Below are 27,500 nucleotides of genomic sequence, written 5' to 3' on the forward strand. Positions count from 1 at the left end.
CACATGACCACATGTTCATGATCACGCACACACCAGTGAGGACACACACTCGTGGAGGTCACATGACCACATGTTCATGATCACACACACACCAGTGAGGACACACACTCGTGAAGGTCACATGACCACATGTTCATGATCACGCACACACCAGTGAGGACACACACTCGTGGAGGTCACATGACCACATGTTCATGATCACACACACACCAGTGAGGACACACACTCGTGAAGGTCACATGACCACATGTTCATGATCACGCACACACCAGTGAGGACACACACTCGTGAAGGTCACATGACCACATGTTCATGATCACACACACACCAGTGAGGACACACACTCGTGAAGGTCACATGACCACATGTTCATGATCACACACACACCAGTGAGGACACACACTCGTGGAGGTCACATGACCACATGTTCATGATCACACACACCAGTGAGGACACACACTCGTGAAGGTCACATGACCACATGTTCATGATCACACACACCAGTGAGGACACACACTCGTGAAGGTCACATGACCACATGTTCATGATCACACACACACCAGTGAGGACACACACTCGTGAAGGTCACATGACCACATGTTCATGATCACACACACACCAGTGAGGACACACACTCGTGGAGGTCACATGACCACATGTTCATGATCACGCACACACCAGTGAGGACACACACTCGTGAAGGTCACATGACCACATGTTCATGATCACACACACACCAGTGAGGACACACACTCGTGAAGGTCACATGACCACATGTTCATGATCACACACACACCAGTGAGGACACACACTCGTGGAGGTCACATGACCACATGTTCATGATCACACACACACCAGTGAGGACACACACTCGTGAAGGTCACATGACCACATGTTCATGATCACACACACACCAGTGAGGACACACACTCGTGAAGGTCACATGACCACATGTTCATGATCACACACACACCAGTGAGGACACACACTCGTGGAGGTCACATGACCACATGTTCATGATCACACACACACCAGTGAGGACACACACTCGTGGAGGTCACATGACCACATGTTCATGATCACACACACCAGTGAGGACACACACTCGTGAAGGTCACATGACCACATGTTCATGATCACACACACACCAGTGAGGACACACACTCGTGAAGGTCACATGACCACATGTTCATGATCACACACACACCAGTGAGGACACACACTCGTGAAGGTCACATGACCACATGTTCATGATCACACACACACCAGTGAGGACACACACTCGTGGAGGTCACATGACCACATGTTCATGATCACACACACACCAGTGAGGACACACACTCGTGGAGGTCACATGACCACATGTTCATGATCACACACACACCAGTGAGGACACACACTCGTGAAGGTCACATGACCACATGTTCATGATCACGCACACACCAGTGAGGACACACACTCGTGAAGGTCACATGACCACATGTTCATGATCACACACACACCAGTGAGGACACACACTCGTGAAGGTCACATGACCACATGTTCATGATCACGCACACACCAGTGAGGACACACACTCGTGAAGGTCACATGACCACATGTTCATGATCACACACACACCAGTGAGGACACACACTCGTGAAGGTCACATGACCAGATCATGATCACACACACGACCAATCATCACTCAACACATCAGTAGAAAGGCATCATGGGAGTTCAGTGTTTTGTCATGACTTTGACTCCAACCTTCTCTCTCAGCTTCACCATCAACAACAGAGAGACTTTCTTCTCAAACTCCACCAGGAGCAGAATCGTCCATCATGTCCTGCAGAGAAGCAAGTATGAGGACGGGAAGTCCAAGATGGGTAAACATCTGCATTGAAGTATGAAACGGTGTCTTCACACCTGTGTCTACACACCTGTGTCTACACACCTGTGTCTACACACCTGTGTCTACACACCTGTGTCTACACACCTGTGTCTACACACCTGTGACTACACACCTGTGTCTACACACCTGTGTCTACACACCTGTGTCTACACACCTGTGACTACACACCTGTGACTACACACCTGTGTCTACACACCTGTGTCTACACACCTGTGACTACACACCTGTGTCTACACACCTGTGTCTACACACCTGTGTCTACACACCTGTGACTACACACCTGTGTCTACACACCTGTGACTACACACCTGTGTCTACACACCTGTGTCTACACACCTGTGTCTACACACCTGTGTCTACACACCTGTGTCTACACACCTGTGACTACACACCTGTGTCTACACACCTGTGTCTACACACCTGTGTCTACACACCTGTGTCTACACACCTGTGTCTACACACCTGTGACTACACACCTGTGTCTACACACCTGTGACTACACACCTGTGTCTACACACCTGTGACTACACACCTGTGTCTACACACCTGTGTCTACACACCTGTGTCTACACACCTGTGTCTACACACCTGTGACTACACACCTGTGTCTACACACCTGTGTCTACACACCTGTGTCTACACACCTGTGTCTACACACCTGTGACTACACACCTGTGTCTACACACCTGTGTCTACACACCTGTGTCTACACACCTGTGTCTACACACCTGTGTCTACACACCTGTGTCTACACACCTGTGACTACATACCTGTGTCTACACACCTGTGTCTACACACCTGTGTCTACACACCTGTGTCTACACACCTGTGTCTACACACCTGTGTCTACACACCTGTGTCTACACACCTGTGTCTACACAACTGTGTCTACACAACTGTGTCTACACACCTGTGTCTACACAATAGTGATGAACACACACTTCTTCACTCCAGAGACGAAGCTTTAAATCGAACTGATCGCACGTGAAAATCAAAAATAAGAAACGAGGTGAAAATATAAAGTTAAATACTTGAAGTTTATTCAAAGTTTCATTTTGAATTTAAATAAATGAACGAAGTCAAATATAAAGAAACACAAAATAAAACCACAATATTTGATATAAAGTTAATGAACACAAAAACAAAAGGTTGAAAGTGATTTGACTTCAGATCAATAACATGATAATAAATAATCATAAATAAATAAAGAGTAAATCGTTGACAAGAGAAAAGAAAAAACGTGATTTAAAGACTTTTCTTCTTCTGTGGTTTTATCTTGACTTAACTTGATTGACATGAATCTTCAAAGAAAGCAGTTTTGATCAGAATTGATTAGAGTTGATCAATATTTGTTGATCGAGTCAAAACAAACAAATATGAAAAGTCAACAAAGATTAAAATACGTTTGATTTTGATGACATTTGAACTTTAATGATCACTTTTGAACTTTAATTATCACTTTTGAACTCAATCAAAGAATGAAATATTAAAAATAATAAAATAACTCAAATGTACTCAAATATTACATCATTCTTGTATGTACTTGTCATTATAACTCGTATTTTAAAATAAATCATTCAACAACAAAATGTGATTAAAAATACTTTCAAGTTTCGTTCAATTTGTTTGTGGCACAAAAAAAACTCATTAAAAGTAGAAAAACTGTGTTTTCACTACTTTAGCTCGATGTGTTATTTTAGACGGTTCTTGACATGTTGCTACATTATAAGAGATTATTATTATTATTATTATGTTTGGATCTCATGATGTACTGCAACCATCATCAAAGCATCTTCATCTTTCATCGCCTGCTCCAGGGATCAACCGGTTGCTCGGCAACAACACGTATGAAGCAGCGTTTCCTCCTCATGAGGTGAGATGTTTTCAAGTATGTTCGTTGTGAGCAGCAGCTCAACACGAGTGTCACGACGTCTCCAGGGAGGATACAAGAGTCGACATCCAATCAAGACTCACGGGGCTCAGAACCACCGGCACCTGCTGTACGAGCGCTGGGCGCGCTGGGGGATCTGGTACAAGTATCAGCCTCTGGACCTCATCAGGTACAATACATGTTAATAACACGTCAATAACACGTTAATAACACGTCAATAACATGTCTATAACTAGTCAATAACACGTCAATAACACGTCAATAACACGTCAATAACATGTTAATAACAAGTCAATAACATGTCAATAACATGTCAATAACATGTCAATAACATTTCAATAACACATCAATAACACGTCAATAACACGTCAATAACATGTCAATAACATGTCAATAACATGTCAATAACATTTCAATAACACATCAATAACACGTCAATAACACGTCAAATAACATGTCAATAACATGTCATAACTAGTCAATAACACGACAATAACACGTCAATAACATGTCAATAACATGTCATAACTAGTCAATAACACGACAATAACACGTCAATAACATGTCAATAACATTTCAATAACATGTCAATAACATGTCAATAACACGTCAATAACACGTCAATGACATGTCAATAATACGTCAATGATATGTCAATAACATTTCAATAACATGTCAATAACATGTCAATAACACGTCAATAACATGTCAATAACACGTCAATGACATGTCAATAACATTTCAATAACATGTCAATAACATGTCAATAATATGTCAATAACACGTCAATAACACGTCAATGACATGTCAATAACATGTCAATAACATGTCAATAACGCTTCAATTATATGTCAATAACACGTCAATGACATGTCAATAACATTTCAATAACATGTCATAACTAGTCAATAACACGTCAATAACACGTCAATAACACGTTAATAACAAGTCAATAACATGTCAATAACTAGTCAATAACACGTCAATAACATGTCAATAACACGTCAATAACATGTCAATAACACGTCAATAACATGTCAATAACGCTTCAATAATATGTCAATAACACGTCAATGACACGTCAATAACATGTCAATAACACGTCAATAACATGTCAATAACACGTCAATAACATGTCAATAATATGTCAATAACACGTCAATAACACGTCAATGACATGTCAATAAAATTTCAATAACATGTCAATAACACGTCAATAACACGTCAATGACATGTCAATAACATTTCAATAACATGTCAATAACATGTCAATAATACGTCAATAACACGTCAATGACATGTCAATAATACGTCAATAACACGTCAATGACATGTCAATAATACGTCAATAACACGTCAATGACATGTCAATAATACGTCAATAACATGTCAATAACGCTTCAATAATATGTCAATAACACGTCAATGACACGTCAATAATATGTCAATAACACGTCAATAACATTTCAATAACATGTCAATAACACTTCAATAATATGTCAATAACACGTCAATGACATGTCAATAATATGTCAATAACATGTCAATAACACGTCAATAACATTTCAATAACATGTCAATAACACTTCAATAATATGTCAATAACATGTCAATAACATGTCAATCACATGTCAATCACATGAGTCACATGATCATCAGTTCAATTCTCTCATAGCTGTTTCCAGTCATTGCTCTCGACCTTCATACGTTGACCCCTGACCTCCGTGTCTCCCACAGACGATACTTTGGCGAGAAGATCGGTCTGTACTTCGCGTGGCTGGGCTGGTACACCGGCATGTTGATCCCTGCGGCGCTGGTCGGACTCCTGGTCTTCCTCTACGGCCTCTTCACCATGGACTCCAGCCAAGTCAGGTGAGTCCCGGCATCTGTCAATCAAAGCGTTTGACTGACAGCGTCTCTCCTCCAGTCGAGAGATCTGTGAGGCCAACACCACCATCATGTGTCCCATGTGTGAGGAGACCTGCGAGCCCTGGAACCTGAGTGACAGCTGCGTCTACGCCAAGGTTGGTTCAGATCTCTGGGTCAAAGGTCAACGATGATGCAGATACCAGCAGATCCTGCAGATGCTTTCAGTGACTAGAAGAGTTTCTCAATAAGAAGAGTTTTTCTTCATGAATATCAACATGTTAACTTGACTGAGTCATAGTAGAAGCAATAACTAGCCATAAAATGTTTCATTCAAATTGATCGTGATCAATTGCTGTTTATGGAGAGTAAACAAAAGTGTTCATTTCAAATATAACAGTAAACAAAAGTGTTCATTTCAAATATAACAGTAAACAAAAGTGTTCATTTCAAATATAACAGTAAACAAAAGTGTTCATTTCAAATATAACAGTAAACAAAAGTGTTCATTTCAAATATAACAGTAAACAAAAGTGTTCATTTCAAATATAACAGTAAACAAAAGTGTTCATTTCAAATATAACAGTAAACAAAAGTGTTCATTTCAAATATAACAGTAAACAAAAGTGTTCATTTCAAATATAACAGTAAACAAAAGTGTTCATTTCAAATATAACAGTAAACAAAGCATTCATTTCTATGCTTGTTTATCACTATTTTAAATATACGTGTTTGAAGAGTTTTCTCTTCATTTCTATTCAAAAACCTCTCGTCCATCATTCGTCAGGTGACGCACCTGTTCGACAACGGAGGGACCGTGTTCTTCGCCATCTTCATGGCCATCTGGGGTGAGACGACCTGTCACTCATCACCACCTGTCACTCATCACGCCTGTCACTCATCACGCCTGTCACTCATCACGACCTGTCACTCATCACGACCTGTCACTCATCACGACCTGTCACTCATCACGACCTGTCACTCATCATGACCTGTCACTCATCACGCCTGTCACTCATCACGCCTGTCACTCATCACGACCTGTCACTCATCACGACCTGTCACTCATCACGACCTGTCATTCATCACGACCTGTCACTCATCATGACCTGTCACTCATCACGACCTGTCACTCATCGAGGTTCTGTGGACGACCCTGAGACCCCGAGACACTGAGACTCGAGGGACTCGTGGCTCCAGAACCGCTGGTGCTGCACAGAAGTGGGTCACGCTCTGATAAACTTTCTTCGGAGGAGAAGTTTCTGAGAGTTCAGGTTATTTTGGGAGCGAGTTCTTGTGATGTTCTTGGTCCTCAGCGTCTCCACAGCAGGAGAGACACTGAGACGTCGTCTCTGATCCGTCATGTGTTCCTTCAGCCACGGTGTTCCTGGAGTTCTGGAAGAGGAGGCGAGCGGAGCTGACCTACGACTGGGACCTCATCGACTGGGAGGAGGAGGAGGTGAGTCGGGACCAACATGATGGAGATGAAGGTCGTGAAGGTTTGACGTGGTCCTCAGGAGGAGTTGAGGCCTCAGTTCGAAGCCAAGTACTCGGGCCTGGAGCGAGTCAACCCCATATCAGGCAAAGCCGAGCCTTTCCAGCCGCTGTCGGACAAACTGAGCCGACTCATGGTGTCGGTGTCAGGAATCTTCTTCATGGTGAGTCCTTGATCTTCTTCTTACTGCTGCGCTCACGTGTCCCCCTGCTGGACGAACACAGAACAACAGTTTCCTCGCTTGATCTTTGTTCCTGTTTCATGGAAAACCTTCTGTACGTCATGAGAACATGTCTTTATTGAAGCTGATTTAATTCAAATGAAATAAATGTCGAACCTTCTGTCGTCTCGCTCCAGATCTCGCTGGTTCTGACCGCCGTCTTCGCCGTGGTGGTTTTCCGTCTCATCGTCATGGAGAAGTTCGCGTCCTTCAACTGGCATTTCGTGAAGAAGAACTGGCAGTTCGCCACGTCCGGCACCGGCGTCTGCATCAACTTCATGATCATCATGTCCCTCAACGTGGTGAGTGGAGGTCCTCGCCGGCGTGGGGTCGGCGTGGGGTCGGCGTGGGGTCGGCGTGGGGTCGAAGGTTGACTGTGCGTCTCTCGCAGGTGTACGAGAAGGTGTCGTACCTGCTGACCAACCTCGGTGAGAACTTCTTCAACTTCCTGACGACATGCATGTTGTTCTTCACACAACAGTTATGGTCTCAAGGTCACTGAGATGAACCTCAACATCTCAACCATCAGGTCCATCAGGTCCTTGTTCATCTTGAAGTTTTGTTGGGTAAACAGAGCTAACTTGCTAACAAGCTAACGCCATCAAAGGTTCCATCATGAAGTCAGAGTCGAGCTGAAGAAATGTTTGTAAATACAATGAAAAATAAAATAATATTCAATAATAATAATATTTTCTAATATTTTCTTTCACAATTTCATTAAATCCACAGTAAATTTTTAAAAAAATTTCACTTGACTATATTTTAAACTGTTTTTCATTTTTTTCTTTTCACATTATTATTGAATTAGTTAAATTAAGTTAAATGTGTTTATTGTCTTGAGGGTTGCTATGGTAACCTTCACTGGTTCAACATCCTGGTGATCGATGAGATGAAAGTAAAGAGAAGATGATCTTGAATAAACTTCATATTAAAACACTCTCAAAGTGAGTTGTACACGTTGAAATGTGAAGTACAGTCGAGATATGACCGCGATCTACTCCGAGTACTTCATCAGGTTCTGATCATGAACCTCTGGGTCCAGAACATCCGCGGACCGAGTCCGAGTGGGAGAACAGCTTCGCTCTGAAGATGTTTCTGTTCCAGTTCGTGAACCTCAACAGTTCCACCTTCTACATCGCGTTCTTCCTGGGCAGGTGGGTCGTGACACCTTCACGAATCTGGTCAGGAGTGACCGAGACCTTCTCAGGGTCAGCAGTAGAACCTCTAGAGCTAACACTCGTGATGTCGTCCACGCTCAGGTTCGCGGGTCGACCGGGGAAGTACAACAAGCTCTTCAACCGCTGGAGGCTGGAGGAGGTGAGCTGAAGCTTCTTCTTCTCTGGTTCTTCTGTCGTGATCTCTATGGTGACATCATGGTGATGTTTCAGTGTCACCCGAGCGGCTGCTTGATCGACCTGTGCCTTCAGATGGGCGTCATCATGTTCTTCAAGCAGATCTGGAACAACTTCATGGAGCTGGGCTTCCCGTGAGTTCCTCATCAATCCAGAACCTTCTGCTCGTCCGAGTCACGTTCAACCCAGACTTTTCTTCTGAGCAGTCCTTGAGAGACTTGGTCTGTGAAACTGACAAACCTGGTGTTTGACGAACGTCTCTCGTTCAACACTGAACTAAACTGACACAAACTGTTTCAAGTGAGAAAAATCGATGAACTTAAATGATGTCGAAACATGATCTTATCATGTGTTTGTGTCGTTGACACTATTGTGTTTATTTAGTGTCTAAACCAGAAGGATCTTCTCGCCTGCAGTTCATACTAAACTGCAGCCAGAATTCTGAGCCGCTCTAGTAGAAGAACTCACATTTCTCCTTCAAACTCTTCACTGGCTGCCAGCTTTTAAGTGCCTTGTGAGCCTGGTCTGAGGAACATCTGTACAAACATAAATGAGACACAAACGCAGCAGGTCTTAGATGTTCTGATCCAGGATCTGACAGGAATCACAGTGACTCCTCCTCTCAGTCTGCTGCAGAACTGGTGGTCGCGCAGGAAGATCAAGAAAGGAGGAGCAGGAGGTCAGAATGTGGAGAACAAACCTCAGCTTCCTCAGTGGGACAAAGACTGGAACCTTCAGCCCATGAACACTCACGGTCTGGTGGACGAGTACCTGGAGATGGGTGAGAATTGTTATTATTATGAACATTGATCAGCCAATCATGTGGCGGCAGACGATCACGTGACGAGGTAGAAGCTCATGATCCAGTCGCTCGGTGATCGATTGGTTTTGTCTGAAACTATTATACGAACATTTTATATTCAATTGAAAAGGTGATGAATTTACAATATCAAGATGTGTGAATCAATACGTTTGAAAATATATATATAAATATCTATATTTACTTATTTTATTCATGGATTATAACACGTCAATAAAGTTGTTAATGTTCAGTTAATATTCAGTTAATGTTCAGTTAATGTTATCACGGAGTGTAACGAAGAAACCCAGGCTCAGAGGTAATTTGCAGAGACTTGGTTTAATACAGTGGAGAAGGCAGAGGCGAGTCAAACAGTCCAGGAATCGGCAACAGAAGGCAGAGCAGAGGCAACATCGGCGTCAAGGGGCAGAAACAGGTCGATAATCACAACAGGCAGGAATGAGTCTTGGTCGGGACAAAGGTAAGGAGACAGGTTAGGAAGCAGGAATACTCAGCGGCAGGATACAGGTACTGGAAAACGGTGATGACAAGACAAGGACGTGACAGAGAGTGGAGGCTGAAGAACACAGGGGACCAATCAGCAGCAGCTGGGGGCGGGACTAACGAGAGACACCTGGAACAATTACTACTAACGTCCAGTTAACGTCCAGTTAACGTCCAGTTAACGTTCAGTTAATGTTCAGTTAATGTTGACTAACGTTCAGTTAACGTCCAGTTAACGTTCAGTTAATGTTCAGTTAATGTTCAGTTAATGTTGACTAACGTTCAGTTAACGTTCAGTTAACGTTCAGTTAATGTTCAGTTAATGTTGACTAACGTTCAGTTAACGTCCAGTTAACGTTCAGTTAATGTTCAGTTAACGTTCAGTTAATGTTCAGTTAATGTTCAGTTAATGTTCAGTTAATGTTCAGTTAATGTTGACTAATGTTCAGTTAACGTCCAGTTAACGTTCAGTTAATGTTCAGTTAATGTTCAGTTAACGTCCAGTTAACGTTCAGTTAATGTTGAGTTAATGTTCAGTTAATGTTGACTAACGTTCAGTTAATGTTCAGTTAACGTCCAGTTAACGTTCAGTTAATGTTGAGTTAATGTTCAGTTAATGTTGACTAACGTTCAGTTAATGTTCAGTTAATGTTGACTAATGTTCAGTTAACGTCCAGTTAACGTTCAGTTAATGTTCAGTTAATGTTCAGTTAACGTCCAGTTAACGTTCAGTTAATGTTGAGTTAATGTTCAGTTAATGTTGACTAACGTTCAGTTAATGTTCAGTTAACGTCCAGTTAACGTCCAGTTAACGTTCAGTTAATGTTGAGTTAATGTTCAGTTAATGTTGAGTTAATGTTGAGTTAATGTTCAGTTAATGTTCAGTTAATGTTCAGTTAATGTTCAGTTAATGTTCAGTTAACGTTCAGTTAATGTTGAGTAAATGTTCAGTTAATGTTGAGTAAATGTTCAGTTAATGTTGAGTTAATGTTGAGTTAATGTTGAGTTAATGTTGAGTTAATGTTCAGTTAATGTTCAGTTAATGTTGAGTTAATGTTGAGTTAATGTTGAGTTAATGTTGAGTTAATGTTCAGTTAATGTTCAGTTAATGTTGAGTTAATGTTGAGTTAATGTTGAGTTAATGTTCAGTTAATGTTGAGTTAATGTTGAGTTAATGTTGAGTTAATGTTGAGTTAATGTTCAGTTAATGTTGAGTTAATGTTGAGTTAATGTTGAGTTAATGTTGAGTTAATGTTGAGTTAATGTTCAGTTAATGTTGAGTTAATGTTGAGTTAATGTTGAGTTAATGTTGAGTTAATGTTGAGTTAATGTTCAGTTAATGTTGAGTTAATGTTGAGTTAATGTTGAGTTAATGTTGAGTTAATGTTGAGTTAATGTTGAGTTAATGTTGAGTTAATGTTGAGTTAATGTTCAGTTAATGTTGAGTTAATGTTGAGTTAATGTTGAGTTAATGTTGAGTTAATGTTGAGTTAATGTTGAGTTAATGTTGAGTTAATGTTGAGTTAATGTTCAGTTAATGTTGAGTTAATGTTGAGTTAATGTTGAGTTAATGTTCAGTTAATGTTCAGTTAATGTTGAGTTAATGTTCAGTCCTACAGTTCGGCTTCACCACCATCTTCGTGGCTGCCTTCCCTCTCGCTCCTCTGCTGGCTTTGCTCAACAACATCATCGAGATCCGACTCGACGCCTACAAGTTCGTCACTCAGTGGAGGCGACCGATGCCAGCGCGAGCCACAGACATCGGTGAGTCACTTCCTGTCAGGTCCGTAACATTATGACCGCCTGAGCGAAACTGTCCTGGCTCTGCCCTTTGGCCTCCACCCAGTCAGACGAGCACAGAACAAAACCTGCACTGACGCAGCACATACCTCTGCCAAGGAGCTCATTTCACAATCATCTATAGATTTTAGAGTTTTTTCAGGATCGAACTCGCGCTGATCGAGTGATGACACGAACTAACTGCTGGGTCGGAAGCCAAAAGGGGGTCAGCAAGATTTAACAGAGGGTCATGGATTCCAGACATTGATTTAATTTGTAATTAAACCTTTGTGACCTTGAAAACATCACTGAACATCAAACTGTTGCTTCAGTTTTCATTTTTTTGCAATAAACACAAAAACATCACGAAGCTCATGTATTTGTGTTACGTCTAAAAAATGTTTATAGGCTGCAGTGACAGATCCTTCAAAACCTCTGTGGATCCAGATGGTGATCAACACCATCGTTTTGGTGAGATGTTCTCTAAGAAAGGTTCTGGTCTGTTCTCCAGGGATCTGGCACGGGATCCTGGAAGGCATCGGCGTGTTGGCCGTGATCACCAACGCCTTCGTCATCGCCATCACCTCCGACTACATCCCTCGCTTCGTCTACGCCTTCAAGTACGGCCCGTGTGCCGACCTGGGACGTCATCACCGGAACGAGTATGTTGTTGACGTCGACGAGGGTCGTGTTGTGACGGCGAGTCTCCGCAGGTGTCTGAGAGGATACATGAACAGCAGCCTGTCGGTGTTCGACATGAGCGCCTCGCACAACCTGAGCCGCTTCTGCAGGTACAGGGACTACAGAGCGCCGCCCTGGAGTGCAGTACCTTACGAGTTCACACTGCAGTTCTGGCACGTGTTGGCGGCGAGACTTGCTTTTATCATCGTCTTCGAGGTCAGTGTGAGAGACGATGACGAGAGACTCTTATCTTTTAACCTTCGTTTGGTTTAGAACATCCTGGAACAAATCTGAGGGGAAGTCGTTGAGAACGTCTCGTTTGAACAGAAGACTGACGGGAAAAGATAAACACAAAATGAAAAAGATAAACACAAAATGAAAAAGATAAATACAAAATGAAAAAGATAAACACAAAATGAAAAGATAAACACAAAAAATTAAAGAGATAAACACAAAATGAAAAAGATAAACACAAAATGAAATAGATAAACACAAAATGAAAAGATAAACACAAAAAATTAAAGAGATAAACACAAAATGAAAAAGATAAACACAAAATGAAAAAGATAAATACAAAATGAAAAGATAAACACAAAAAATTAAAGAGATAAACACAAAATGAAAAAGATAAACACAAAATGAAAAAGATAAACACAAAAATGAAAAAGATAAACACAAAATGAAAAAGATAAACACAAAATGAAAAAGATAAACACAAAATGAAAAAGATAAACACAAAATGAAAAGAAAAACACAAAGTGAAAAAGATAAACACAAAATGAAAAAGATAAATACAAAATGAAAAGATAAACACAAAAAATTAAAGAGATAAACACAAAATGAAAAAGATAAACACAAAATGAAATAGATAAACACAAAAATGAAAAAGATAAACACAAAATGAAAAAGATAAACACAAAATGAAAAGAAAAACACAAAGTGAAAAAGATAAACACAAAATGAAAAAGATAAACACAAAATGAAAAGATAAACACAAAAAAGAAAAGATAAACACAAAAATGAAAAGATAAACACAAAATGAAAAAGATAAACACAAAATGAAAAGATAAACACAAAAAAGATAAACACAAAAAAGAAAAGATAAACACAAAATGAAAAGATAAACACAAAAAAGATAAACACAAAAAAGAAAAGATAAACACAAAAATGAAAAAGATAAACACAAAATGAAAAGAAAAACACAAAGTGAAAAAGATAAACACAAAATGAAAAAGATAAACACAAAATGAAAAAGATAAACACAAAATGAAAAAGATAAATACAAAATGAAAAAGATAAACACAAAATGAAAAAGATAAACACAAAATGAAAAGATAAACACAAAAAATTAAAGAGATAAACACAAAATGAAAAAGATAAACACAAAATGAAAAAGATAAACACAAAAATGAAAAAGATAAACACAAAATGAAAAAGATAAACACAAAATGAAAAAGATAAACACAAAATGAAAAAGATAAACACAAAATGAAAAGAAAAACACAAAGTGAAAAAGATAAACACAAAATGAAAAAGATAAATACAAAATGAAAAGATAAACACAAAAAATTAAAGAGATAAACACAAAATGAAAAAGATAAACACAAAATGAAATAGATAAACACAAAAATGAAAAAGATAAACACAAAATGAAAAAGATAAACACAAAATGAAAAGAAAAACACAAAGTGAAAAAGATAAACACAAAATGAAAAAGATAAACACAAAATTAAAAGATAAACACAAAAAAGAAAAGATAAACACAAAAATGAAAAGATAAACACAAAATGAAAAAGATAAACACAAAATGAAAAGATAAACACAAAATGAAAAAGATAAACACAAAATGAAAAGATAAACACAAAAAAGATAAACACAAAAAAGAAAAGATAAACACAAAAATGAAAAAGATAAACACAAAAAAGAAAAATATAAACACAAAAATGAAAAAAAATAAACACAAAAAAGAAAAAGATAAACACAAAAAAGAAAAAGATAAACACAAAAATGAAAAAGATAAACACAAAATGAAAAAGATAAACACAAAAATGAAAAAGATAAACACAAAAAAGAAAAGATAAACACAAAATGTAAAAGATAAACACAAAATGAAAAAGATAAATACAAAATGAAAAGATAAACACAAAAAATTAAAGAGATAAACACAAAATGAAAAAGATAAACACAAAATGAAATAGATAAACACAAAAATGAAAAAGATAAACACAAAATGAAAAAGATAAACACAAAATGAAAAGAAAAACACAAAGTGAAAAAGATAAACACAAAATGAAAAAGATAAACACAAAATGAAAAGATAAACACGAAAAAGAAAAGATAAACACAAAATGAAAAAGATAAACACAAAATGAAAAGATAAACACAAAAAAGATAAACACAAAAAAGAAAAGATAAACACAAAATGAAAAAGATAAACACAAAATGAAAAGATAAACACAAAAAAGATAAACACAAAAAAGAAAAGATAAACACAAAAATGAAAAAGATAAACACAAAAAAGAAAAAGATAAACACAAAAATGAAAAAGATAAACACAAAAAAGAAAAAGATAAACACAAAAAAGAAAAAGATAAACACAAAAATGAAAAAGATAAACACAAAATGAAAAAGATAAACACAAAAATGAAAAAGATAAACACAAAAATGAAAAAGATAAACACAAAAAAGGAAAAGATAAACACAAAAAAGGAAAAGATAAACACAAAATAAAAAGATAAACACAAAAATGAAAAAGATAAACACAAAATGAAAAAGATAAACACAAAATGAAAAGAAAAACACAAAGTGAAAAAGATAAACACAAAATGAAAAAGATAAACACAAAATGAAAAGATAAACACAAAAAAGAAAAGATAAACACAAAAATGAAAAGATAAACACAAAATGAAAAAGATAAACACAAAATGAAAAGATAAACACAAAAAAGGTAAACACAAAAAAGAAAAGATAAACACAAAATGAAAAAGATAAACACAAAATGAAAAGATAAACACAAAAAAGATAAACACAAAAAAGAAAAGATCAACACAAAAATGAAAAAGATTAACACAAAAAATAAAAATATAAACACAAAAATGAAAAAGATAAACACAAAATGAAAAAGATAAACACAAAAATGAAAAAGATAAACACAAAAAAGAAAAGATCAACACAAAATAAAATGATAAAGAACAAAATGAAAAAGATAAACACAAAAATGAAAAAGACAAACACAAAAATGAAAAAGATAAACACAAAAAAGGAAAAGATAAACACAAAATAAAAAGATAAACACAAAAATGAAAAAGATAAACACAAAAATTAAAGAGATAAACACAAAATGAAAAAGATAAACACAAAATGAAAAAGATAAATACAAAATGAAAAGATAAACACAAAAAATTAAAGAGATAAACACAAAATGAAAAAGATAAACACAAAATGAAATAGATAAACACAAAATGAAATAGATAAACACAAAAATGAAAAAGATAAACACAAAATGAAAAAGATAAACACAAAATGAAAAGAAAAACACAAAGTGAAAAAGATAAACACAAAATGAAAAAGATAAACACAAAATGAAAAGATAAACACAAAGTGAAAAAGATAAACACAAAATGAAAAAGATAAACACAAAATGAAAAGATAAACACAAAAAAGAAAAGATAAACACAAAAATGAAAAGATAAACACAAAATGAAAAAGATAAACACAAAAAAGAAAAGATAAACACAAAATAAAATGATAAAGAACAAAATGAAAAAGATAAACACAAAAATGAAAAAGACAAACACAAAAATGAAAAAGATAAACACAAAAAAGGAAAGATAAACACAAAATAAAAAGATAAACACAAAAATTAAAGAGATAAACACAAAATGAAAAAGATAAACACAAAAATAAAAAGATCAACACAAAAATGAAAAAGATAAACACAAAAATTAAAGAGATAAACACAAAATGAAAAAGATAAACACAAAATGAAAAAGATAAACACAAAAATGAAAAAGATAAATGCAAAAATGAAAAAGATAAACACACAAATGAAAAAGATAAACACACAAATGAAAAAGATAAACACAAAAATGAAAAAGATAAACACAAAATGAAAAAGATAAACACAAAAATAAAAAGATAAACACAAAAATGAAAAAGATAAACACAAAAATTAAAGAGATAAACACAAAATGAAAAAGATAAACACAAAAATAAAAAGATCAACACAAAAATGAAAAAGATAAACACAAAAATTAAAGAGATAAACACAAAATGAAAAAGATAAACACACAAATGAAAAAGATAAACACAAAAATTAAAGAGATAAACACAAAATGAAAAAGATAAACACAATAATGAAAAAGATAAACACAAAAATTAAAGAGATAAACACAAAATGAAAAAGATAAACACAAAAATTAAAGAGATAAACACAAAATGAAAAAGATAAACACAAAAATTAAAGAGATAAACACAAAATGAAAAAGATAAACACAAAATGAAAAAGATAAACACAAAAATGAAAAAGATAAACGCAAAAATGAAAAAGATAAACACAAAATGAAAAAGATAAACACACAAATGAAAAAGATAAACACAAAAATGAAAAAGATAAACACAAAATGAAAAGATAAATACAAAATGAAAAAGATAAACACAAAAAAGATAAACGCAAAAAAGAAAAGATAAACACAAAATGAAAAGATAAACACAAAATGAAAAGATAAACACAAAAAAGAAAAGATAAACACAAAATAGATAAACACAAAAAAGAAAAGATAAACACAAAATAAAATGATAAAGAACAAAATGAAAAAGATAAACACAAAATAGATAAACACAAAAAAGAAAAGATAAACACAAAAAGATAAACACAAAAAAGAAAAGATAAACACAAAAAAGGAAAGATAAACACAAAATGAAATGATAAAGAACAAAATGAAAAAGATAAACACAAAAATGAAAAAGATAAACACAAAAAAGGAAAGATAAACACAAAATAAAATGATAAAGAACAAAATGAAAAAGATTTTAAAAAAATGAAAAAGATAAACACAAAAATGAAAAAGATAAACACAAAAATTGAAAAGATAAACACAAAACTTAAAGAGATAAACACAAAATGAAAAAGATAAACACAAAAATAAAAAGATAAACACAAAAATGAAAAAGATAAACACAAAAATTAAAGAGATAAACACAAAATGAAAAAGATAAACACAAAAATAAAAAGATAAACACAAAAATGAAAAAGATAAACACAAAAAAGAAAAGATAAACACAAAATAAAATGATAAAGAACAAAATGAAAAAGATAAACACAAAAAAGGAAAGATAAACACAAAATGAAAAAGATAAATACAAAATGAAAAAGATAAACACAAAAATGAAAAAGATAAACACAAAATGAAAAGATAAACACAAAAAAGATAAACACAAAAATGAAAAAGATAAGCACAAAATGAAAAGATAAACACAAAAAAGATAAACACAAAAAAGAAAAGATAAACACAAAAATGAAAAAGATAAACACAAAAAAGAAAAAGATAAACACAAAAAATTAAAGAGATAAACACAAAATGAAAAAGATAAACACAAAAATAAAAAGATAAACACAAAAATGAAAAAGATAAACACAAAAAAGATAAACACAAAAAAGAAAAGATAAACACAAAAATGAAAAAGATAAACACAAAATGAAAAGATAAACACAAAAAAGATAAACACAAAAAAGAAAAGATAAACACAAAAATGAAAAAGATAAACACAAAATGAAAAAGATAAACACAAAATAAAAAGATAAACACAAAAAAGATAAACACAAAAAAGATAAACACAAAAAAGGAAAGATAAACACAAAATAAAATGATAAAGAACAAAATGAAAAAGATTTTTAAAAAATGAAAACGATTAAAAAAAATGAAAAAGATAAACACAAAAATGAAAAAGATAAACACAAAAATTAAAGAGATAAACACAAAATGAAAAAGATAAACACAAAAATAAAAAGATAAACACAAAAATGAAAAAGATAAACACAAAAAATTAAAGAGATAAACACAAAATGAAAAAGATAAACACAAAAAATTAAAGAGATAAACACAAAATGAAAAAGATAAACACAAAAATGAAAAAGATAAACACAAAATGAAAAAGATAAACACAAAATGAAAAAGATAAACACAAAAATTAAAAAGATAAACACAAAAATTAAAAAGATAAACACAAAATGAAAAGATAAATACAAAATGAAAAAGATAAACACAAAAAGAAAAGATAAACACAAAATAAAATGATAAAGAACAAAATGAAAAAGATAAACACAAAAAAGGAAAGATAAACACAAAATGAAAAAGATAAACACAAAAAAGATGAACACAAAAAAGAAAAGACAAACACAAAATAAAATGATAAAGAACAAAATGAAAAAGATAAACACAAAATGAAAAAGATAAATACAAAATGAAAAAGATAAACACAAAAATGAAAAAGATAAACACACAATGAAAAGATAAACACAAAAAAGATAAACACAAAAAAGAAAAGATAAACACAAAAATGAAAAAGATAAGCACAAAATGAAAAGATAAACACAAAAAAGATAAACACAAAAAAGAAAAGATAAACACAAAAATGAAAAAGATAAACACAAAATGAAAAGATAAACACAAAAAAGATAAACACAAAAAAGAAAAGATAAACACAAAAATGAAAAAGATAAACACAAAATGAAAAAGATAAACACAAAAATTAAAGAGATAAACACAAAATGAAAAAGATAAACACAAAAAATTAAAGAGATAAACACAAAATGAAAAAGATAAACACAAAAATGAAAAAGATAAACACAAAATGAAAAGATAAACACAAAAAAGATAAACACAAAAAAGAAAAGATAAACACAAAAGTGAAAAAGATAAACACAAAATGAAAAGATAAACACAAAAAATAAAAGATAAACACAAAAATGAAAAAGATAAACACAAAATGAAAAAGATAAACACAAAAAGGAAAAAGATAAACACAAAATGAAAAAGATCAACACAAAAATTAAAAAGATAAACACAAAAATTAAAAAGATAAACACAAAATGAAAATATAAATACAAAATGAAAAAGATAAACACAAAAAAGAAAAGATAAACACAAAATAAAATGATAAAGAACAAATTGAAAAAGATAAACACAAAAAAGATAAACACAAAAAAGGAAAGTTAAACACAAAATGAAAAAGATAAATACAAAATGAAAAAGATAAACACAAAAATGAAAAAGATAAACACAAAATGAAAAGATAAACACAAAAAAGATAAACACAAAAAAGAAAAGATAAACACAAAAATGAAAAAGATAAACACAAAATGAAAAGATAAACACAAAAAAGATAAACACAAAAAAGAAAAGATAAACACAAAAATGAAAAAGATAAACACAAAATGAAAAAGATAAACACAAAAATTAAAGAGATAAACACAAAATGAAAAAGATAAACACAAAAATTAAAGAGATAAACACAAAATGAAAAAGATAAACACAAAAAATTAAAGAGATAAACACAAAATGAAAAATATAAACACAAAAAGATAGTTTTTAATGTGATTAGAAAAGGTTTTAATATTTAATTCTGTTTTCACCAAATGTATTTGAACCAACAAGATTTCTTTTTAAAAGTATAAATGTATGATCATGTGACTTCAGTGGCTCCAGGAACACAAACGAAAAATAAACACATAATTATTGTGTATAAATAGAGAAGTTATGAAAATAATGTTTTCTACATTTTATTGACATTTCCTTGAAAGTTATTCTGCATCTTCCTGCAGCATCTCGTGTTCGGGATCAAGTCCTTCATCGCGTATCTGATCCCAGACATTCCCAAAGGTCTGTGTGATCGGATGAGGAGGGAAAAGTTCCTGATGCAGGAAATGATGTACGAGGCTGAGCTGGAACATCTGCAGAAGGAGAGGAAGAAGAACGGACGACGTTATCACCACGAGTGGCCTTAGCTTCCTCTTCCTCTTCCTCTTCCTCTTCCTCTTCCTCTTCCTCTTCCTTTTCCTCCTCTGCCTCTTCCTCTTCCTCCTCCTCTTCCTCTTCCTCTTCCTCCTCCTCTTCCTCTTCCTCTTCCTCTTCCTCTTCCTCTTCCTCTTCCTCTTCCTCTTCCTCTTCCTCTTCCTCTTCCTCTTCCTCCTCTTCCTCCTCTGCCTCCTCTTCCTCTTCCTCTTCCTCTTCCTCTTCCTCCTCCTCTTCCTCTTCCTCTTCCTCTTCCTCCTCCTCTTCCTCTTCCTCTTCCTCTTCCTCTTCCTCTTCCTCTTCCTCCTCCTCTTCCTCTTCCTCTTTCTCTTCCTCTTCCTCTTCCTCTTCCTCTTCCTCTTCCTCTTCCTCCTCTTCCTCCTCTGCCTCCTCTTCCTCTTCCTCTTCCTCTTCCTCTTCCTCTTCCTCTTCCTCTTCCTCTTCCTCTTCCTCTTCCTCTTCCTCTTCCTCCTCCTCCTCCTCCTCCTCCTCAGTTCAGTGTGACCACCAAAGACAAACCGATCCTGCTCTAAATCTTCTCTCAGCTTCAGACCATCTGTCTCAACGGTTCATCCTCGTCACAGCTTCTCTGGAATCAATTGTAACGTTTTCTATGCAGATCAAGAGCTGAAGCTCTTTCTCTCTCTGAGGCAGCTTCTCTTCTTCCTTCTCTTCTTCCTTCTCTTCTTCCTTCTCTTCTTCCTTCTCTTCTTCCTTCTCTTCTTCCTTCTCTTCTTCCTTCTCTTCTTCCTTCTCTTCTTCCTTCTCTTCTTCCTTCTCTTCTTCCTTCTCTTCTTCCTTCTCTTCTTCCTTCTCTTCTCCTTCTCTTCTTCCTTCTCTTCTCCTTCTCTTCTCCTTCTCTTCTTCCTTCTCTTCTTCCTTCTCTTCTTCCTTCTCTTCTTCCTTCTCTTCTTCCTTCTCTTCTCCTTCTCTTCTTCCTTCTCTTCTTCCTTCTCTTCTTCCTTCTCTTCTTCCTTCTCTTCTTCCTTCTCGTCCTGCTGCAAGTCTGGTGATGATAACGACGTTCATGGGATCATAACGACCTTCATGGGATCATAACGACCTTCATGTGATCATAACAACCTTCATGTGATCATTACGACCTTCATGGGATCATTACGACCTTCATGGGATCATAACGACCTTCATGGGATCATAACGACCTTCATGTGATCATAACGACCTTCATGGGATCATTACGACCTTCATGGGATCATAACGACCTTCATGTGATCATAACGACCTTCATGGGATCATAACGACCTTCATGTGATCATAACGACCTTCATGTGATCATAACGACCTTCATGTGATCATAACGACCTTCATGTGATCATTACGACCTTCATGTGATCATAACGACCTTCATGTGATCATAACGACCTTCATGTGATCATAACGACCTTCATGTTATCATAACGACCTTCATGTGATCATAACGACCTTCATGGGATCATAACGACCTTCATGTGATCATTACGACCTTCATGGGATCATAACGACCTTCATGTGATCATTACGACCTTCATGTGATCATAACGACCTTCATGGGATCATAACGACCTTCATGTGATCATTACGACCTTCATGTGATCATAACGACCTTCATGTGATCATAACGACCTTCATGTGATCATAACGACCTTCATGTGATCATAACGACTTTCATGTGATCATTACGACCTTCATGGGATCATAACGACCTTCATGGGATCATAACGACCTTCATGGGATCATAACGACCTTCATGGGATCAAAACGACCTTCGACCTCAGCATGTGTCGACATCAGACGCCTTTTTTCTGCAGAAGAGAAAAACATTTGATTCCCTTTTTAAACTGCATGATGTTAAGGACGGATTAATGTGTGAGTGAGTAGATATGTGTGTGTATATAAGTGTGTGTGTGCTTCAGCTGCTTGTGTTGCAGGTGAACTGGTGTGTGTTTGTGCCTCTTGAGTGCCTGCTCGTGCTCACGTGTTTAGCTATCGCGGCTAACGATGTGCTAATGATACGCTAACGATGTGCTAATGATACGCTAACGATACGCTAACGATACGCCCCGTAACGTGTGTGTGTGTGTGTGTGTTTGCACAACCACCACAAAATCTGCTCTTCCAGTTTTTCTAATGTTTTTCTGGAGAAAGTCCTGAACGAAGACTCACAGTTTAACTGAAATGTTCGATCAATGACGTGCGAGAAAGAAGAGACTTTTCAAGAGTCTTTTCAAGAGACTTTTCAAGAGACTTTTCAAGAGTCTTTTCAAGAGTCTTTTCAATAGTCTTTTCAGAGTCTTTTCAAGAGACTTTTCGAGAGTCTTTTCAAGAGACTTTTCAAGAATCGTTTCAAGAGACTATTCAAGAGTCTTTTCAAGAGTCTTTTCAAAAGTCTTTTCAAGAGTCTTTTCAAGAGACTTTTCAAGAGACTTTTCAAGAGTCTTTTCAAGAGTCTTTTCAAGAGTCTTCCAAGAGTCTTTCAAGAGACTTTTCAAAAGTCTTTTCAAGAGTCTTTTCAAGAGTCTTTTCAAGAGTCTTTTCAGAGTCTTTTCAAGAGACTTTTCAAAAGTATTTTCCGAGTCTTTTCAAGAGTCTTTTCAGGAGTCTTTTCAGGAGTCTTTTCGAGAGTCTTTTCAAGAGACTTTTCAAGAATCTTTTCAAGAGACTTTTCAAGAGACTTTTCAAGAGACTTTTCAAGTGTCTTTTCAGAGTCGTTTCAAGAGACTTTTCAAGAGGCTTTTCAGAGTATTTTCAAGAGTCTCTTCAGAGTCTTTTCAAGAGTCTTTTCAAGAATCTTTTCAAGAGTCTTTTCGAGAGTCTTTTCAAGAGACTTTTCAAGAGTATTTTCAAGAGACTTTTCAAGAGACTTTTCAAAAGTCTTTTCAGAGTCTTTTCAAGAGTCTTTTCAAGAGTCTTTTCAGAGTCTTCCAAGAGTCTTTCAAGAGACTTTTCAAGAATCTTTTCAGAGTCTTTCAAGATACTTTTCAAAATACTTTTCAAGAATATTTTCAAGAGTCTTTCCAAGAGTCTTTCCAAGAGTAATTTCAAGAGACTTTTCAATAGTCTTTTCAAGAATCTTTTCAAGAGTCTTTCAAGAGACTTTTCAAGATACTTTTCAAAAGACTTTTCAAAAGACTTTTAAAGAATATTTTCAAGAGACTTTTCAAGAGACTTTTCAGAGTCTTTTCAAGAGACTTTTCAAGAGTCTTTTCAGAGTCTTTTCAAGAATCTTTTCAAGAGACTTTTCAAGAGTCTTTTCAAGAGTCTTTTCAAGGGTCTTTTCAAGAGTCTTTTCAAGAGACTTTTCAGGAGTCTTTTCAAGAGACTTTTCAAGAGTCTTTTCAGAGTCTTTTCAAGAATCTTTTCAAGAGACTTTTCAAGAGTCTTTTCAAGAGTCTTTTCAAGGGTCTTTTCAAGAGTCTTTTCAAGAGACTTTTCAGGAGTCTTTTCGAGAGTCTTTTCAAGAGACATTTCAAGAATCTTTTCAAGAGACTTTTCAAGAGTATTTTCAAGAGTCTTTTCAGAGTCTTTTCAAGAGACTTTTCAAAAGTATTTTCAAAAGTCTTTTCAGAGTCTTTTCAAGAGACTTTTCAAGAATCTTTTCAGAGTCTTTTCAAGAATCTTTTCAGAGTCTTTCAAGATACTTTTCAAAAGACTTTTCAAGAGTCTTTTCAAGAGACTTTTCAAGAGTCTTTCCAAGAGTCGCGAGCGATAGGATTGATGATTTACACAACGATGTTTGTTTGCTGCTATTGGCTGCTCATGTCTTGAACCTTTTTTATATTTCTCTGGACTTGAAAATATCTGTTATTGATGACAAATGTCAAAATCAAAACATACGTACGGAGGCCCTGAAGGGACATGATCTGTGTATAACTATAAATATATATATAATTATATACAGATCATCTCCAGGTGTCTCTGGTGAATCAAAGTCTTGTTGATCTTCTCTATGTTTTCGACGCATGAAAAGCTTCAGTTCGATGACTTCAGTGAACGACTGTAATAACGAGTAATAACTCGTGAAGAAGAATCTATGCATGTTTTACTTTCCTTCACGTGAGCAGAAGAACACGTGACCTCGGCTGTCGTCACTTCTTCGCCGCCTTCACAGTGAGCGAGTGATGATGTCACACGTTCTTCTGCTCACTGACGGCGACGTCAGCACAATAAAGCGTTGTCATGACGACACGTTCAACCTGAACGATGACGAGTGTTGACTTGGTCCTGTTTACATGTACAAACATTGAACTGTATGAAAACATTGTAACATACGTGTGGATCTGATTCTACTGTGCAATAAATCAATCTTTTCAAGAAAGACTCGTCGATCTGACTTTATATCAGAGAGAAGTAAGTAAGAAAAGATGCTTTTGATCTAACATGACGACACGGGTTCTCAGCACACACACGTCCACACACGTGTTATTTGAGCAGCAAATATCTTGACATTTCATCAATAGATGTAATATTTTATAAATAAATGTAATATTTCATCAATAGATGTTATATTTTATGAATACATTTATTATTTCATTTTCATCACTATATTAATAACATTAACATACATATATATATACATAGATGTATCTATGTATATATATATGTATGTATCTATATTTAATATCTATATATAAATATATTTATATATACAGTACTATATATCATGCGTAGTTATGAGTAACTATTAGAGTATATAAATATCAAACATAAACACAGTTTGTTGGACTGTAATGATCGACGTCGTGAATCTAATGTTTTGTTGATTCAACATTTTTTCGTGGAACAAACTCTTCAGGATCAACTTCTCTGACATTTAACCACAAATCCTGCTGAGAACGTTCGTGGAAGATTGAATTTCCCTGGTATGAGCAGAACTTCACGAGTCGAGTGTTTCTGCGGAAGATTCTGCGGCAGGAACGAGAAAATAAACAACTGAGAAGGTGTTCGTGGCTGAGAGTGAAGGTTCTGAGATGTTACTTTAGAGACTCGTGAACACAAGGAGTCGATCGTGTCATGAAGGTTTGAAGATGTTTGTAGAAGAAGCTTCTTAACTCTGAGATGTTACTTTAGAGACTCGTGAACAGAAGGAGTCGATCGTGTCATGAAGGTTTGAAGATGTTTGTAGAAGAAGCTTCTTAACTCTGAGATGTTACTTTAGAGACTCGTGAACAGAAGGAGTCGATCGTGTCATGAAGGTTTAAAGATGTTTGTAGAAGAAGCTTCTTAACTCTGAGATGTTACTTTAGAGACTCGTGAACAGAAGGAGTCGATCGTGTCATGAAGGTTTAAAGATGTTTGTAGAAGAAGCTTCTTAACTCTGAGATGTTACTTTAGAGACTCGTGAACAGAAGGAGTCGATCGTGTCATGAAGGTTTAAAGATGTTTGTAGAAGAAGCTTCTTAACTCTGAGATGTTACTTTAGAGACTCGTGAACAGAAGGAGTCGATCGTGTCATGAAGGTTTGAAGATGTTTGTAGAAGAAGCTTCTTAACTCTGAGATGTTACTTTAGAGACTCGTGAACAGAAGGAGTCGATCGTGTCATGAAGGTTTGAAGATGTTTGTAGAAGAAGCTTCTTAACTCTGAGATGTTACTTTAGAGACTCGTGAACAGAAGGAGTCGATCGTGTCATGAAGGTTTGAAGATGTTTGTAGAAGAAGCTTCTTAACTCTGAGATGTTACTTTAGAGACTCGTGAACAGAAGGAGTCGATCGTGTCATGAAGGTTTGAAGATGTTTGTAGAAGAAGCTTCTTAACTCTGAGATGTTACTTTAGAGACTTGTGAACAGAAGGAGTCGATCGTGTCATGAAGGTTTGAAGATGTTTGTAGAAGAAGCTTCTTAACTCTGAGATGTTACTTTAGAGACTCGTGAACAGAAGGAGTCGATCGTGTCATGAAGGTTTGAAGATGTTTGTAGAAGAAGCTTCTTAACTCTGAGATGTTACTGTTACTTTAGAGTCTCTTGAACAGAAGGAGTCGGTCGTGTCATGAAGGTTTAAAGATGTTTGTAGAAGAAGCTTCTTAACTCTGAGATGTTACTTTAGAGACTCGTGAACAGAAGGAGTCGATCGTGTCGTGAAGGTTTGAAGGTGTTTCTAGAAGAAGCTTCTTAACTCTGAGATGTTACTTTAGAGACTCGTGAACAGAAGGAGTCGATCAAACATGAAGGTTTGAAGATGTTTGTAGAAGAAGCTTCTTAACCCTGAGATGTTACCTTAGAGACTCGTGAACAGAAGGAGTCGATCGTGTCATGAAGGTTTGAAGATGTTTGTAGAAGAAGCTTCTTAACTCTGAGATGTTACTTTAGAGTCTCTTGAAAAGAAGGAGTCGATCGTGTCATGAAGGTTTAAAGATGTTTGTAGAAGAAGCTTCTTAACTCTGAGATCTTACTTTAGAGTCTCTTGAACAGAAGGAGTCGATCGAGTCATGAAGGTTTGAATATGTTTGTAGAAGAAGCTTCTTAACTCTGAGATGTTACTTTAGAGACTCGTGAACAGAAGGAGTCGATCGTGTCATGAAGGTTTAAAGATGTTTGTAGAAGAAGCTTCTTAACTCTGAGATCTTACTTTAGAGACTCGTGAACAGAAGGAGTCGATCGTGTCATGAAGGTTTAAAGATGTTTGTAGAAGAAGCTTCTTAACTCTGAGATGTTACTTTAGAGACTCGTGAACAGAAGGAGTCGATCGTGTCATGAAGGTTTAAAGATGTTTGTAGAAGAAGCTTCTTAACTCTGAGATGTTACTTTAGAGACTCGTGAACAGAAGGAGTCGATCGTGTCATGAAGGTTTAAAGATGTTTGTAGAAGAAGCTTCTTAACTCTGAGATGTTACTTTAGAGACTCGTGAACAGAAGGAGTCGATCGTGTCATGAAGGTTTGAAGATGTTTGTAGAAGAAGCTTCTTAACTCTGAGATGTTACTTTAGAGACTCGTGAACAGAAGGAGTCGATCGTGTCATGAAGGTTTGAAGGTGTTTGTAGAAGAAGCTTCTTAACTCTGAGATGTTACTTTA

The 27,500-nt window shown here is 35.4% G+C and overlaps 1 protein-coding gene across 1 annotated transcript in view; it reads left to right on the top strand.

Annotated features, from left to right (window-relative positions):
• ano3 (anoctamin 3) overlaps positions 1 to 20,646 on the top strand; it is a gene marked incomplete at its 5' end in the record, with an annotated part of 47,153 nt that extends 26,507 nt beyond the window's left edge. The window contains 18 exon segments of the mRNA XM_087782675.1: positions 1,762 to 1,868; positions 3,712 to 3,767; positions 3,833 to 3,954; positions 5,523 to 5,657; positions 5,713 to 5,809; positions 6,439 to 6,499; positions 7,028 to 7,110; positions 7,169 to 7,309; positions 7,504 to 7,668; positions 7,758 to 7,794; positions 8,409 to 8,520; positions 8,626 to 8,683; positions 8,755 to 8,852; positions 9,345 to 9,499; positions 11,633 to 11,785; positions 12,312 to 12,462; positions 12,514 to 12,697; positions 20,304 to 20,646. Of these exon segments, the coding sequence (XP_087638801.1) occupies positions 1,762 to 1,868; positions 3,712 to 3,767; positions 3,833 to 3,954; positions 5,523 to 5,657; positions 5,713 to 5,809; positions 6,439 to 6,499; positions 7,028 to 7,110; positions 7,169 to 7,309; positions 7,504 to 7,668; positions 7,758 to 7,794; positions 8,409 to 8,520; positions 8,626 to 8,683; positions 8,755 to 8,852; positions 9,345 to 9,499; positions 11,633 to 11,785; positions 12,312 to 12,462; positions 12,514 to 12,697; positions 20,304 to 20,486 (2,098 nt within the window).
• Positions 20,647 to 27,500: the final 6,854 nt, after the last annotated feature.

The sequence above is a fragment of the Callionymus lyra genome, unplaced genomic scaffold, assembly GCF_982586985.1.
Source record: "Callionymus lyra unplaced genomic scaffold, fCalLyr1.hap1.1 HAP1_SCAFFOLD_261, whole genome shotgun sequence".
Classification (NCBI taxonomy): Eukaryota; Metazoa; Chordata; class Actinopteri; order Syngnathiformes; family Callionymidae; genus Callionymus; species Callionymus lyra.